The sequence below is a fragment of the Salvelinus namaycush genome, chromosome 1, assembly GCF_016432855.1.
Source record: "Salvelinus namaycush isolate Seneca chromosome 1, SaNama_1.0, whole genome shotgun sequence".
NCBI lineage: Eukaryota > Metazoa > Chordata > Actinopteri > Salmoniformes > Salmonidae > Salvelinus > Salvelinus namaycush.
Genome location: NC_052307.1, coordinates 66175354 through 66192334, shown reverse-complemented (window position 1 = coordinate 66192334; position 16981 = coordinate 66175354). Strand labels below are relative to the sequence as shown.

The 16981-nt window shown below is 43.8% G+C and overlaps 1 protein-coding gene, 1 non-coding gene and 1 pseudogene across 2 annotated transcripts; 1 reads left to right on the top strand and 2 right to left on the bottom strand.

Annotated features, from left to right (window-relative positions):
* Positions 1-1688: 1688 nt before the first annotated feature.
* Positions 1689-11145, bottom strand: gas8 (growth arrest-specific 8). The gene is made up of 11 exons (XM_039004561.1): positions 11023-11145; positions 10434-10526; positions 7301-7498; positions 6985-7191; positions 6787-6841; positions 6463-6668; positions 5944-6111; positions 5597-5683; positions 4015-4224; positions 2261-2326; positions 1689-2059 (listed from the first exon to the last, which is right to left on the bottom strand). The coding sequence occupies exons 1-11, from the start codon at positions 11023-11025 to the stop codon at positions 1910-1912; spliced, it is 1443 nt and encodes a 480-aa protein (XP_038860489.1). The 5' UTR covers positions 11026-11145; the 3' UTR covers positions 1689-1909.
* A 183-nt stretch (positions 11146-11328) lies between these two features.
* trnav-cac lies at positions 11329-11401 on the bottom strand. The gene has a single exon. It is a non-coding gene; the product is annotated as a tRNA-Val (tRNA).
* Positions 11402-12082: 681 nt separating this feature from the next.
* Positions 12083-12431, top strand: LOC120056370 (annotated as a pseudogene).
* Positions 12432-16981: the final 4550 nt, after the last annotated feature.

Below are 16981 nucleotides of genomic sequence, written 5' to 3'. Positions count from 1 at the left end.
GATGCGGCCCCACATGATGCTGAGTAGCATCTTACAGGTGGAGGAGAGAGGACATAGGGTCCATGTTGCACCGTCGGCAGGCGGGGGGTTTCCATAGTCTCCAGAGAAGGTATAATCCAAATGGTAGTCGTCCACTGGATAGCCCGGAACCATACTCCACTGGACTGCAGGTGGGCAGTGCGGAAAGTACCCTGTGTAGTCTCTGTGGGCTACCATATTGTAGTGTTGTCAGCAAAAGTCACAAATCCGGCGAGTCAAAGGACCATGAAAGAGAGCGACCCGGCTCTACATATTTACTGGTTTGAAACTCACTGACACCGCTCCTGGTTAGAGGGGAACAAAGCAGGAACTTTAATCACACACAATAACTTTAATCACACACAGGAGAAGATGAACATGGGTATGTACATGGGTATGGTTCTGTAAAGGTACAGAAACAGAGAGACAATGAATGTACACATGGAATGCAATGAATGGAGCAGGATGAATGTATGCATATCAAATGAGGGACGAGAGTAAATAAAAATGGAACAGAACTGCAATAGCACAAAGGGTAAGGACTTTATCTTATAACCAGGTATTATTGTTATGTTATTAATAGTACAATAATAACAACAGCAGAGTTAATATTAACATATTACCTAATACCACACAAACGGGCTATACATTCAGGTAAAACATATGGGTTAATGATTCAGCAACAGGGGGGCAGAGAGCTCCAGCAAAAATTCATCAAGCATACCAGCCCTAGTGGATTTTTTTTACATTAATCTTAAGCAAGGCATCTAGCACATCACAAATAGTAAATTGTTGAAATTAAAACAAAGATTCACTTGAAGTTGACTGGTTAACCATCGAGTCAGCTGGAGACTGGCAGAGGGAAGAGCAGTTGATTGACTGACCAGGGTCAATCACTGTTTTTCTCAAATAAAAAGCCTGCTGAGATAAAATGATTAAAGCATCACTTATCCTATTCTTCTCAGTTATGATGCCAGTGTCAGACAGAACTTGCTTAGGCAAGGAAGATGAATTTGTGCGCTTTAGTCCATTTACTGTTTTCCAAAAATGTAGAAGGATCACCAGAGTCCGAGCTTTAAAAGTAGCTTGATTTAACTTTCTTACTTGAGATAGAGTGCTTATACGTTTTGTTCTATGAGATATCAGTCAGTTAACGTGACCTTTATGAATTAAGAAGCCTTTGGGTGTTGTTTTTTAAATTTTATTACATAAATGCTTCAAAATTCACAAAAGTGATGTTAGCTGATGACGATTATCTTGTAGAACAAAATATATAAGATCTCCTAAGCCTGTGTTTACCACAGCCCTTATTTTTGGCATTCATTCAAAAACCCTGCAAAAACTCCATTCATTTTCCCATAGGCTTCGCTCAACGCACCATGCTGGAATTAGTGCCTACAAAAATACGCCATTACTATTGCTCTCTATAGCAGGCTCCTCAGAAAAATAACTTTGTTGGCAGTGAGACTCAGGAAATCCTGTTTGAGTTGGGATTTGATAGTCCTGATGATATGCTGATCTACCCTGGTGTCTATGTTATAGGTTTTTGCCTGCCCTTCAGATTTAGTGAGATGACTGAACAAACAAACATGGATCTCATCTCGGCATAAAAACATATATATTGTTGTTCCTCCACCATGTGTGAGTATATACACATACAGCAGCTGAGATACTTTTAAAAATATGTTTATTTGGAAATGTTTACAGTGTAGTGGAAAAAGACCAGTTCATCTTCGCAAACAGAGAGTTGCTGTTGATCTTCAGTAGTATTTCTATCAAACGTTACAATAAAGAGAGTGAGATAGAAAGAAGAGTCACATTAGCACTGCAGTAAGTGATAGTCTGTGTGGGTGAGGGGAGTGTTTGTGTCTCTGAGCCCAACCTGGGGGCCTCATGTGGGGGCAGACACCAGGCCTGCAGGGCCCTGGCCCAGGGAGTGTCCAGCCACACTGCTCTCCAGGGGCTTGAAGCCCAGCTCCTCCATAGGGATCCCAAAGGCCTGCAGCTTGGCCTCATAGGTTTTCAGCAGGTCATTATGGGCCTGCCCATCAGACAGAGATGTTAAAATATTTATTGAGAGTAACAGTATATTATCACTTTTGCCTATAATGATGAGAATGTATTGATTTTGGATTGGCTAGTTATTCTATTACATAGTTATAATACTGTTGTTTTCCGCTTAATGTACAAAATAAAATAGGGTTCAGACCCAAAAGGCATTGTATTCAGCCAACATTCTCACCTTACAAACCCGCGCCAACTCATACTGCAAGTCTTTGATCGCAATGTTCTTGGAGTCCAAAACTTCCTGCAAGGAAAAAACAGAGTTGTTTGGCTGCAGAATAGTCTACCGTAAGCTTCCACCAGTATAACTACGCTCACAGGCAAGGTTTGCAATTTGATGTGGTTGAAGCCATATGATAATCAGCTTCTAGGACAGTAGGGTAGAGAAACCTGATAGCAAGGACTTAGCAACAGCAAACATAGTCAAACGATGGAATGAAGATCACAGTTTTCTGTTAAGAACACTTCTCTGTTTTAATCTTGAATGACAACTTGGCTTGTATCCAGTATCCACCACAAAGCAGGTATGATGAGGTGTGGTGCTAGTTGTTTTCACAACTCTACTGTTAGCTCAACACAAGAGAGTAGGGTACTAGTGTAGCTTCTTTGGTATGATGGAGCTGTGTAGTCTTGCATAGTCAGGGTGGTTTGGGTTAAGGCTGAACCAGGATGTGGACATAAAGCTACAGTTAGGGTTGTGGTTGAGAGTTAGGGCTGAACCAGGATGTGGACATAAAGCTACAGTTAGGGTTGTGGTTGAGAGTTAGGGCTGAACCAGGATGTGGACATAAAGCTACAGTTAGGGTTGTGGTTGAGAGTTAGGGCTGAACCAGGATGTGGACATAAAGCTACAGTTAGGGTTGTGGTTGAGAGTTAGGGCTTAACCAGGATGTGGACATGAAGCTACAGTTAGGGTTGTGGTTGAGAGTTAGGGCTGAACCAGGATGTGGACATAAAGCTACAGTTAGGGTTGTGGTTGAGAGTTAGGGCTGAACCAGGATGTGGACATAAAGCTACAGTTAGGGTTGTGGTTGAGAGTTAGGGCTGAACCAGGATGTGGACATGAAGCTACAGTTAGGGTTGTGGTTGAGAGTTAGGGCTGAACCAGGATGTGGACATAAAGCTACAGTTAGGGTTGTGGTTGAGAGTTAGGGCTGAACCAGGATGTGGACATAAAGCTACAGTTAGGGTTGTGGTTGAGAGTTAGGGCTGAACCAGGATGTGGACATAAAGCTACAGTTAGGGTTGTGGTTGAGAGTTAGGGCTGAACCAGGATGTGGACATAAAGCTACAGTTAGGGTTGTGGTTGAGAGTTAGGGCTTAACCAGGATGTGGACATGAAGCTACAGTTAGGGTTGTGGTTGAGAGTTAGGGCTGAACCAGGATGTGGACATAAAGCTACAGTTAGGGTTGTGGTTGAGAGTTAGGGCTGAACCAGGATGTGGACATAAAGCTACAGTTAGGGTTGTGGTTGAGAGTTAGGGCTGAACCAGGATGTGGACATGAAGCTACAGTTAGGGTTGTGGTTGAGAGTTAGGGCTGAACCAGGATGTGGACATAAAGCTACAGTTAGGGTTGTGGTTGAGAGTTAGGGCTGAACCAGGATGTGGACATAAAGCTACAGTTAGGGTTGTGGTTGAGAGTTAGGGCTGAACCAGGATGTGGACATAAAGCTACAGTTAGGGTTGTGGTTGAGAGTTAGGGCTGAACCAGGATGTGGACATAAAGCTACAGTTAGGGTTGTGGTTGAGAGTTAGGGCTGAACCAGGATGTGGACATAAAGCTACAGTTAGGGTTGTGGTTGAGAGTTAAGGCTGAACCAGGATGTGGACATAAAGCTACAGTTAGGGTTGTGGTTGAGAGTTAGGGCTGAACCAGGATGTGGACATGAAGCTAGGGTTAGGGTTAGGTAGCACAGGGAGGGTAGCATACCTCCAGTTTGCGTGTGACCACGCCGAGGGCGGTGTGGTCCAAGTTGGAGGCAGACAGCACCTCGTTGAGCTGAGCCTCCTTCTTCTCCAGGGTGTTGGTCAGAGCCCCCAGTTTCCTCTCCAACAGGAGGTTCTTAAAGCCACTCTTCTGCTGCACCTCCTGGATGGCCTGGGTGAACTTCTTATACAGGTCATCACGCTCCACCTGGACCTGCACCACACAGACAAAAGGATTGGCTCAGCTCAGTTAGAAACACAGATCAGTTAAGCATGGATCAATTTGATAGAATTACATTTGATTCAATTCAGTTCCCTTTTTTGGGTGTGTGAGTGCATAACAGAGGCCAAGGGACTGTCCTTCAATAGTAGCCATTGTATGGGTGAAAAGTGTTCAGTTACTAGGAGGTTTTTAGTCAACCTAATAAACGGTCTGTGTAGTTAGTTTGTGCTGTGGTCTCATAAAAAGACCCATACACAGGGTAAAAGGGCAGAAGGACTCATCCTTGAACTCCTCTGTAATCACGTCAAAGGAAACAATGGTCCAAAAACTCATTTTTTTATTAGATTGGAACACAGATTTCAGTGTCAACACCTTTTCAGTTCTAACCCTTAATAATTGGCACTGTGTTCATGAGAGTTTCTCAGATTCTTCTCTGTATCAAATTTGAAAAGGCTAAACTTTCTGTTGTTTTGCATGGGTCCTCAGATCCTCAAAATGTTCTACAGCTGCACCATCGAGAGCAACCTGACTGGTTGCATCACTGCCTGGTATGGCAACTGCTCGGCCTCCGACCGCAAAGCACTACAGAGGATAGTGCGTATGGCCCAGTACATCACTGGGGCCAAGCTTCCTGCCATCCAGGACCTCTTTATCAGGCGGTGTCAGAGGAAGGCCCTAAAAATTGTCATAGACCAGCCACCTTAGTCATAGACTGTTCTCTCTGCTACCGCACGGCAAGCGGTACCGGAGCGCCAAGTTGAGGTCCAAAAGTGTTCTTAACAGCTTCTACCCCCAAGCCATAAGACTCCTGAACAGCTAATCAAAGGGCTACCCAGACCCCTCTTTTACGCTGCTGCTACTCTCTACTTATAATCTATGCATAGTCACTTTAACTCTACCTACATGTACATATTACCTCAACTAACCGGTGCCCCCACATATTGAATCTGTACCGGCAACCCCTGTATATAGCCTCACTTGTTATTTTACTGCTGCTGTTTAATTATTTGTGACTTTTATTTTCTATTTTCTACTTATCTATTTTTTTACTTAACTTCTTAAAGCATTGTTGGTTAAGGGCTTGTAAGTACGCATTTCACTGTAAGGTCTACTACACCTGTTGTATTCGGCGCTTGTGACAAATAACATTTGATTTGATTCAATCAAGTGACAACAATTTATGCAACATGTGAGGACAAAAGCCTTTGTCATAACAAACCAGAGTTTGTGTGCATGTGTGTGTGAGTGCACGCTTGGACGTGTGTGTGTGTGTGTGTGTGTGTGTGTGTGTGTGTGTGTGTGTGTGTGTGTGTGTGTGTGTGTGTGTGTGTGTGTGTGTGTGTGTGTAATTGTAGCTTCTCACCTTACTAAACCTCTGTTCCAGCACTTCGTGTTCCCACTTCAGGTCTTTCATCTCCTTGTCTGCGACCTTCAAATGTGCTTTGGCCCCCTGTCAAGAAAGGCACCATCACTCCTGTTTACTTTCACCAAGTACCCTACTACATTTCTATTCACTCTCAGATACACCCAACACAAACCATTCATTATAGAACATTTGAGAGAATTTTACTTTTCCATGTTGGTATATGAATATTTGTTATGCATATCTGTCATACTGCTACATTGTTGCTTTTTGCTATAAATCTTCTGTATAATGACCATATAACCAGATATCATGTATTCTATTCTGTGTTTGTGTGTATAACCCACCGCCAGTGAGGTCTTGTCCTTCTCGTAGTTGGCCAGTTGTTTCTGCAGCTCGGTCACCTCCTCCTTGGCCCTCTGCAGGGGCTCCGTCAGGCGCTTGTTCTGCAGCAGCACCTCTGCCATGTCCTTCTCCAGACGCTCCTCCTTCCTCTTCATCTCCTCCATTTGTTCCTGACAGACACACACAGGCCATGTAAACAACTCGTTACTAGCTTGTATTGGATTGATGTGTCAGTGTAACAGTTTGCCCTCCAGGGCTCTAAACCCTGGCCACTGTCAGTCAGGCACACCACACAGTGAACCCTTCTGCTAAAAATCAGGACCTATGAGTAATCATACACCTCTCTGTTATCGTCTTGTAATACACAAGTAAGTTGTGAGTTGATGAGGCCTAGGTTAGGTTTGATGATACTGTACGTTGAGGAATTTTTAATCCTCAGTCACTTGATTGGGCATAGGTTATTGTTATTGAGCAGAACAAATACCTTGGTCATTAGCTGATATTGTTGTGGTATTGCTAACCTTGAGTGAGTTGATGAGGGCCAGGTTGTTGAGGGTGATGTCGTTGTAGTAGTTCTTGATGTCGCTGAAAGCCTTCTCGTGGTTCTTCATCAGCGTGTTGATCTGGCTGTTCTTCCTCTCCTCGATCTCGTGGATCTCTGTCTTCCTCCTCAGGTCCTGCTCCTGACGCAGCATCTGCATCTTCTTCTCATACTTGGCCTCAATTTCTACTCAGCAGGTCAGACAAATGGCAATAGACAGAGAGAGATGGCTATGGTTCATATTTTGGGTATATGTACGCATGTGAGTACAGTTTAACGACAACACAGGCACAGCTATATTCACCTTGCACTTGTCTCTCAAAGTCATTTCTCGTTTTGGTAATTTCCTGGTCGTTTTTCTGTTGAAACAGAAATTGAAAGTATTGACAATCAATGCAATGTCACCTAGACGTGTGTGGAAAGCAAATGTGATAAAAAGGCACAACTTTGATCTGGGTGGTGAGAAGCTCATATTGACAGAGAGAGCGAGGACGCCATGCACCAGTTTGAGGCCCTTGATGAGGTTCTCGTTTGAGAGCTCCTGCTCCTTAAAGTCCACTTTGAGGGTGCGCATGCCCTTGCAGAGCTCGTTCTCCAGCTCGGCGTGCTCGTTCTGCATCAGCTTGTTAGAGACCACTCCCTCTCCCTTCAGCTCTGAGATGCTGTTCTGGTGCTCATACAGCAGATGCTTCACTTTCTGCTTGTACACCTGAGGAACAGAACAGTAACAGTAAGGACCCTGATAACTATTCTAATGTGGTTAAACACTGTTTGTGTGTCTGCTACTGTATGTGTGTGTAGATGTGTGTGTGTTATACCTTGATCTCTACTTGGTGGCGCTCCTCAGCCTCTTCCATCTCCCGGTCTCTGTTCCTCAGGTCTGCCTTCCTCTCGTCCAGGTGTCTCTTGGTGATCTCCCAGAAGGTGTGGATCTTGTCCCTCTCCAGCTGGAAGTAGTTCCTCTCCTCCCTCTCCCTGTCCAGCTCCTCCCGCAGCCGCACAATGTGCTCCTCCAGCTAACACAGAGAACATCATCATGTAGATTCAGATAAATATATGCTATGCAGCATAACCCATGGATTATCAAGCAAATGGTTTATTTGATACACTCTATCAACAGGACAGAACAGCAGCCTCTGGTAAGACACGGGGCGGGGGCCTATGCATATATGTAAACAATAGCTGGTGCACGATATCTAAGGAAGTCTCAAGGTTTTGCTCGCCTGAGGTAGAGTATCTAATGATAAGCTGTAGACCACACTATCTACCTAGAGAGTTTTCATCTGTATTTCTCGTAGCTGTCTACATACCACCACAGACCGATGCTGGCACTAAAACGGGACTCAATGAGCTGTATTCCGCCATAAGCAAACAGGAAAACGTTCATCCAGAGGCGGTGCTCCTAGTGCCCGGGGACTTTAATGCAGGGAAACTTAAATCAGTTTTACCTAATTTCTATCAGCATGTTAAATGTGCAACCAGAGGGAACAAAATTCTAGACCACCTTTACTCCACACACAGAAACGCATACAAAGCTCTCCATTACCCTCCATTTGGCAAATCTGGCTATAACTCTATCCTCCTGATTCCTGCTTACAAGCAAAAATTAAAGCAGGAAGCACCAGTGACTGTCTATAAAAAAGTGGACAGATGAAGCAGATGCTAAACTACAGGACTGTTTTGCTACCACAGACTGGAATATGTTCTGGGATTCTTCCGATGGCATTAAGGAGTACACCACATCAGTCACTGGCTTTATCAATAAGTGCATCGAGGACGTGTCCCCACAGTGACTGTACGTACATACCCCAACCAGAAGCCATGGATTACGAGCAACATTCGCACTGAGCTAAAGGGTAGAGCTGCCGCTTTCAAGGAGCGGGACTCTAACCCAGAAGCTTATAAGAAATCCCGCTATGCCCTCCGACGAACCATTAAACAGGCAAAGCATCAATATAGGACTAAGATCGAATCGTACTACACCGGCTCCGACACTCGTTGGATGTGGCAGGGCTTGCAAACTATTACAGACTACAAAGGGAAGCCGAGAACTGCCCAGTGACACAAGCCTACCAGACAAGCTAAATCACTTCTATGCTCGCTTCAAGGCAAGTAACACTGAAACATGCATGAGAGCATCAGCTGTTTCGGGTTGACTGTGTGATCACGTTCTCCGCAGCCGATGTGAGTAAGACCTTTAAACAGGTCAACATTCACAAGGCCGCAGGGCCTGACTGATTTCCAGGACGTGTACCCCGAGCATGCACTGACCAACTGGCAAGTGTCTTCACGGACATTTTCAACCTCTCCCTGTCTGACATGTTTCAAGCAGACCACCATAATCCCTGTGCCCAAGAACACTAAGGTAACCTGCCTAAATGACTACCGACCTGTAGCACTCACGTCTGTAGCCATGAAAGGCTTTGAAAGGTTGGTCATGGCTCACATCAACACCATCATCCCAGAAACCCTAGACCCACTCCAATTTGCATACCGCACCACCAGATCCACAGATGATGCAATCTCTATTGCACTCCACACTGCCCTTTCCCACCTGGACAAAAGGAACACCTATGTGAGAATGCTATTCATTGACTACAGCTCATCGTTCAACACCATAGTGCCCTCAAAGCTCATCACTAAGCTAAGGATCCTGGGACTAAACACCTCAGTCTGCAACTGGATCCTGGACTTCCTGATGGGCCGCCCCCAGGTGGTAAGGATAGGTAACAACACATCTACCACGCTGATCCTCAACCCGGGGGCCACTCAGGGGTGCGTGCTCAGTTCCCTCCTATACTTCCTGTTCACTCATGACTGCACAGTCAGGCACGGCTCCAACACCATTATTAAGTTTGCTGATGACAAGAGTGGTAGGCCTGATCACCGACAATAATGAGACAGCCTATAGGAAGGAGGTCAGAGACCTGACCGTGTGGTGCAAGGACAGCAACCTCCCCCTCAACGTGATCAAGACAAAGGAGATGATTGTGGACTACAGGAAAAGGAGGACTGAACACGCCCCCATTCTCATCGACGGGGCTGTACATCACCAACAAACTAACATGGTACAAGGGGGCACGACAAAACCTATTCCCCCTCAGGAGACTGAAAAGATTTGGCATGGGTCCTCAGAACCTCAAAACGTTTTACAGCTGCACCATCGAGAGCATCCCGACGGGTTGCATCACTGCCTGGTATGGCAACTGCTCGGCCTCCAACCACAAGGCACTACAGAGTGTAGTGCGTACAGCCCAGTACATCACCGGGGCCAAGCTTCCTGCCATCCAGGGCCTCTACACCAAGCGGTGTCAGAGGAAGGCCCTAAAAATTGTCAGACTCCAGCCACCCTAGCCATAGACTCTTCTCACTGCTACCGCACGGCAAGCTGTACTGGCGTGCCAAATCTAGGTCCAAGAGGCTTCTAAACAGCTTCTACCCCAAGCCATAAGACCCCTGAACAGCTAATCAAATGGTATTTGCATTGCCCCCCCCCCCCCCCCCCCCCCCCCCCCCCCCCCTCTATGCTGCTACTCTCTGTTATTATCTATGCATAGTCACTTAATAACTCTACCTACATGTACATATTACCTCAATTACTTCGACACCGGTGCCCCCGCACATTGACTCTGTACCGGTACCCTCTGTATATAGCTCCACTATTGTTATTTACTGCTGCTCTTTAATAATTTGTTATTCTTATCTCTTACTTTTTTTCTTCTTCTTAAACTGCATTGTTGGTTAAGGGCTTGTAAGTAAGCGTTTCACCTTAAGGTCTACACCTGTTGTATTCGGCGCATGTGACAAATAACATTTGATTTGCTATAGTTGCTCAGTAGCTAGTACAGTACTTGTTTGCACAATGTATGTTTGCACAGTTAGCTATCACTGACCTAGTAATGGAGCATCAGAGTGTAGCTAATGTGTAGAGGTGCATGAAATAACACCTACCTGCTCCTTCGACATCTCCTCCGTGGAAAGGCCATCTACTACTGTGGGTGTCTTCCCTTTGGCAGACTTGGCTGCAGCCTTCTTTTTGGGTGGCTGTAATGCAACAACATCTAAAAATGTTACTTATAACTACCGAGCTAGATAACAGGTAGCGGATTAAACTCATAGCTAGCTAACGTTACATCGATTCGCCCAAGGTCAATAACGTTAACAGTAACGTTAGCTCAAAAATTAAACGCCCACCTTTGTTTTTCCTCAGAAGTGTCGTGCCTTTGTTTGCTGAAATACATACTATAACTGTCGTTACAATAATTTTTCAATAAAACTTAATCAAATACAACCACCGACTGGTCTCGGCTCCACTCCGCGGTGAAGTTAATTCTAAACTTCCTTTACCATTGCGTGGAGTTTAGTATGTTTACGTTAGCTAGCTACAATGCAGACATTGCATGTATTCATGAAGCGAGATGAACATTACAGTACTAGTAGCTAGCTAACATAAGTTAGCTAGACGCTAACGTGGCCACACTGCAGTGAGTCTAACTGTAACGCTTTATTATATTGTTGAAAAGATAATACACGTACGTACCATTCTGAAATACTGCTACCACGCACAGATATAGCTGAAAAGGGACTATCTTTGAAAAAGTAAACAGCTAGCACGCTGCCTAGCTAAACACATTAATCTGTGATAGCTCAAACGACAACAGTGTCGTCATGGCAACGTTGATGAATATCTCGCGAGACTGCTCTGTAACTAAACTTTTCGTTTGGCCACTTTTGTAATATCTCTCAAGAGTGCACGTTCACTATGTTTTAGATGATCATTTAATGTAACCTTTGCCGAAGAAATTAAACAACTTTTGTGTACCGATATGCATTCCAACAAAATAAATGTTTCCGCCCGGTTTCGAACCGGGGACCTTTCGCGTGTGAGGCGAACGTGATAACCACTACACTACGGAAACCGATGTATTGGTGTCAGCTGAATACCCTTTCATGGTTACTCCTGTCTTCTTTTTTCATCTAATTGTTTTTGAGAAAGAGGCATGAAGAGAGGATGTGAGGAATCAAGAAAATATACTTTGAGATGCACCCATGGACTGATTGAAGTATATCAGAAATCTGTATATAATGACGACGTGCTCATGTATCCGCCCTGATAATGCGAGTCAAACCCATAGCCCATAGAAACGCATTGGGTTTATTTTGCACAGATTCTTTTGAGATAGCTAACTCTCTCGCTTCACCTCTTCTTCTCAAGCTATTCTATGGACTATAGTAAATTCAGTTTTCAATGTAAATTCTAACTAAAATAATTCTAACAGATTAGGTTTTCATTGGCATGATGATGGGAGCTAAAATATCACTTTTTTAATCAACATGACAAATGTTTGAACTTTAGCTATATCTTCAACATCGACTTCCAGGGTGGGATCGCAGCTACTTTTAGAGTTATGATCCAATTTGTAAGCAGAGAAAATGTGATGATGGATTCAAAATGATCGCCCTCTGCTGGTGGTTTGCAGGACGTGCAATGATACAAGTAAAAGGAGGGTATATTATACTGAACAAAAATATAAACGCAACAATGTCAAAGATTTTGGTGAGTTACAGTTCATATAAGGGCTCTTTCTCTTCCGGAAAATTCAGCGTGACCGACGTTTCGTGTCTGTTTAGACTTAAAAATGCGTTACGTGTCCGCTTACCTCCTGCCTGTGCTCGGTGGCAACACCAGCCCCTCCTCCAAGGATATCAAGACCATTTTGGGGAGTGTAGGAATCGAGGCCGGAGTTGAGCGCCTAGACAAGATTGTCAATGAATTTAATGGAAAAGACATCAATGAAGTCATGAACTCTGCGCTCTAAAGTGTCCTCCGTGCCAGCAGGCGGCGCTGTGGCAGCTGCTGCTGGGTCTGCTGCAGCTGGCGTTTCTCCTGCTGCTGCGGAAGAGAAAGAGGGATCTGATGATGACATTAGATTTGGACTCTTTGATTAATCTTCCTTCCGTTAGAAGTTCAAAAAACAATAATAAAATGGAAATGGTTAGAAAAATATAAGGAAATCACTCATAGGCCCACCCACTTGGCAGTCAGGCCCACCCACTGGGGAGCCAGGCCCAGTCAATCAGTTTTTCCCCACAAAAGGGCTCTATTACAGACAGACATAAATAAAATGTTATATTTTCAATATTTGTTTTTATTTGACTATATTCCTCAATTATTTTTTTATATTTTTTTATTGAAGTCAAATACTACTCATATTACAGAGCAAGCGGTAAAGCTTCATATGACTAACATTTTTGCTTTGTAGGACCTACATATGAAACGTTATGGTCTTAAAGGAGGCCTGGGTAAGGCCAAAATGACAATATGTTTTTTTTCTGTAATTGGTATTTTAACCAATCATATCAACTCTTAAAAAAATATGATGTGAAAAGATCTGATGTGATATGTCAAAAGACCTATTAGTGGAAAAAATATCAGAATTGGGCTTCCTGTGTAAATGCAGCCAATGTCACAAATGTTCCAACTTCAATCATTTATTCCTCAATTATGCTTTAAAATACAATTGTCAAATATATGTCAACAATCCTTCATCCAAAGGACCCTTCTATGGATTACATTTTGTGAAAATCCCCAAAAGTATGGTCTTTTTTTGTTCTAGTAACATTAAAAAGCAAAACTCTCTGACAATATCTTCATCTGTTATAAACATCTTCATTTGAAGCAAACGCGTTTTATTTTAATACTTCCTATAGAAGCATTAAAGCTACTCCTTGCATTTACCTACCTCACTTTCTTCTTCTTCTTTGGTATCATGGCATTCGCACATTTAGTTTATGCATGTGTTGTGTGTGGTCAATCCCATTACATTTTTTCAAAAAATAAAAAGTAAGAGGTGAAAAGGAAAAAATTGCACCACCAACTAACCCTCTACCTATATACCACTATTACATACCACCACTATTACACACTCACTGACGAATTCTCACAAGGCACCCAGACCTGCGTTAAAGAAAAAATCTTTGTCCAGTTCGAGGTGAGTAATCGCTGTTCTGATATCTAGAAGCTCTTTTCGGTCATAAGAAATGGTGGCAGAAACATTATGTACAAAATAAGTTATAAACAATGCGAAAAAACACGCAAAATAGCACAATTGGTTAGGAGCCCGTAAAAATGTCAGCAATCTCCTCTGGCACCCTTCTATTATCCCTGGCAACTTCAATCTATGTGAGAATGCTGTTCATTCCATTCAACACCATAGTGCCCTCCAAGCTCATCACTAAGCTCAGGACCCTGGGACTGAACACCCCCCTCTGCAACTGGATCCTGGACTTTCTGACGTGCGCCCCCAGGTAGTGAGGGTAGGTAACAACACATCTACCACACTGACCTTCAACATGGGGCCCTTCAGGGGTGCGTGCTTATACTCCTCCTGTACTTCCTGTTCACCCACAACTGCGTGGCCGCACACGACTCCAACACCATTATTAAGTTTGCTGATGACATGGTGGTGGTAGGCCTGATCACAGACAATGAGACTGCCTATAGGGAGGAGGTCAGTGACCTGGTGGTGTGGTGCCAGGAGAACAACCTCTCCCTCAACGTCAGCAAGACAAAGGAGCTGATTGTGGACTACAGGAAATCGACGGGGCTGTAGTGGAGCGGTTTGAGAGCTTTAAGTTCCTCGGTGTCCACATCACTAAGAAATTAACATGGTCCACACACACCAACACGGTCGTGAAGAAGGCACCCTCAAGAGGCTGAAAATATTTGGCATGGGCCCTCAGATCCTCAAAAGGTTCTACAGCTGCACAATTGAGAGCATCTTGTCTGGTTGCATCACCGCTTGGTATGGCAATTGCCTGGAATCCAACCGCAGGGCGCTACAAAGGGTAGTGCGTATAGTCCAGTACATCACTGACGCTGAACTCCCTGCCATCCAGGACCTGTATACCAGGCGGTGTCAGAGGAAGGCCCTAAAAATTGTCGAGGACCAGCCACCCAAGTCATAGACTGTTCTCTCTGCTACAGCATGGCAATCGGTACCGGTACAAAATCTGGAACCAACAGGACCCTTAAAAGCTTCTACCCCCAAACCATAAGACTCATAAATAGTTACCCAAATGGCTATCCGGACTATCTGCATTGACACCCTTTGCACTAACGGTTTTGACTCACATACTCTGGTGCTACTCCTTATTATTTATCTTGTTGCCTTGTAACTTTACCCTTACCTATATGTATATACTGTATCTACCTCAATTACCTCGTACCCCTGCACAATGGCTTGGCACTGATACGCTGTGTATATAGCCAAGATATCGTTACTCATTGTGTATTTATTCCTCGTTTTTAATCCATAATTTTTCTAGAATTGTTATATTTTTCTGTTGGGAAATAAGCATATCACTGTTAGTCTACACCTGTTTTTTACGAAGCAATTGACAAATCTGATTTGATTTGATTTGACACACACACACACACACAGACCAAACTCGTGTGTCCATCCATGTTTTGTCTCCTGCACCTACAGTACTAGTCAAAAGTTTGGACACACCTACTCATACAAGGGCTGTTCTTTATTTTTACTATTTTCTACATTGTAGAATAGTAGTGGAAATATCAAAACTATAAAATAACACATGGAATCATGCAGTAACCCAAAAAGTGTTAAATTTGAGATTTTTCAAAGTAGCCACCCTTTGCACATTCTTGGCATTCTCTCAACCAGCTTCACCTGGAATGCTTTTCCAACAGTCTTGAAGGAGTTCCCACATATACTGAGCACTTGTTGGCTGCTTTTCCTTCACTCTGCGGTCCAACTCATCCCAAACCATCTCAATTGGGTTGACGTCGGGTGATTTGTGGAGACCAGGTCATCTGATGCAGCACTCCATCACTCTCCTTCTTGGTCAAATAGCACTTACACAGCCTGGAGCTGTGTTGGGTCATTGTCCTGTTGAAAAACAAATGATAGTCCCACTAAGCACAAACCAGATGGGATGAGTAATGAGTAGATGTGTCCAAACTTTTGAAAGGTACTGTATGTTAGAGAGTGATGTACTGTTGTAGGATATTAATTTGAGCCAGTTAGCTACAGCAGGAAAATAATCCTGCAGCAAAAGGAAATGTGAATTATTATGTGGATTATAATAAATGTACCTTTTTGTAGGGGTTAATACAGTTTTCGTAAAGGAAAATCCAGTCTGAAATTTCAAAGTGGAAATTACAAACTTCAGAAGCCTTTTCAAACCTCAAATACACTAAATGTTTTATAATTCCTACATTGCAGGGAAGTTCTCCTGCAACAGGGTGATCAAATTAAGATCTTACATCTGTATCCACATTTCCAAAGGCGAATGGGTATAGTGCCATCTCTCTCTCTGCCCCGTCCCTCTACTAGAGTAAATAATTTTCAGTACTGTTGTCCTGTGCTTATCATCCTATTTTTATGCTTCTGTGGGACAAGGCTTAAAACTGGAGTGTTAAGATGTTTACCTAATAAGGTGTATGCACATTCGCATACACCAGTGGAGAACGACTGCCCCCTCTCATTGAAGCCGCGGATGTTTAAGGCCAACTGCGGTACTGCAGGCATTTGCAGAAAAATGGGAATCTTTGTGTAAATAATCATGGTATCAATAGTTGCCTTTAATACACCAGATGTACAGTATGTCCTTGAACCAATTACTTTAAAATCACACAGAGAAGAAGGTATAAGGATAATTTAGTTGCTGAGAAGAAGGTAAAAGATAATGTAATTGCTAATGGCAGCCTGCTGTACCATAGTCAGCCTTCAACTTGAGTTTCTCCTTTTTTTTTTAAATTTAACTAGGCAAGTCAGTTAGGAACAAATTCTTATTTACAATGACGGCCTACACCAGCAAAACCCAGACAACGCTGGGCCAATTGTGTGCCGCCCTATGGGACTCCCAATCACAGCCAGTTGTGATACAACCTGGATTCGAAACAGGGTGTCTTCAGTGACACCTCTAGCAGTGAGATGCAGTGCCTTAGACCGCTGCACCACTCGGGAGCCCATTTAGAGTGGACAGCACTGAGCAAGCTGGAGTAGCTCCACTTCCTGGAGTAGCTCAAACTGCGCATGTTATGTCTCCATGATATGCCATTTTAACTGACTTCATTTGGCTATTGAGTCTTCACATAGGATTGCACGGTGTCATGTGATCAGTGACTTTGTCCATTCATATATGCAGTCATTGGCACACACAGACACACACGCTCACACTCATAGTGACTGTGATACTTCACCACCCATGTGGTGTATCCAACTCTCCCCTCCTTCCCTTTATCCAAAGCCCCACCAACACCCTTCCTACAGCCCCCCCCCCCCTCTCTCTCTCTCAATCTGGGCAGTCTGCCAGTGTGCCCATCCTGCTCTCTCTCACTTTCTCACTATCCCCCCTCTTTTTCTCCCTCTCTCTCTCTAGATCTCTCTGTATTCTGCATTCGCCGAGCTCTTTCACAATGTGCTTATAGAACATTGCTGTGTTCTCTCTCTCTCTCTCTCTCTCTCTCTCTC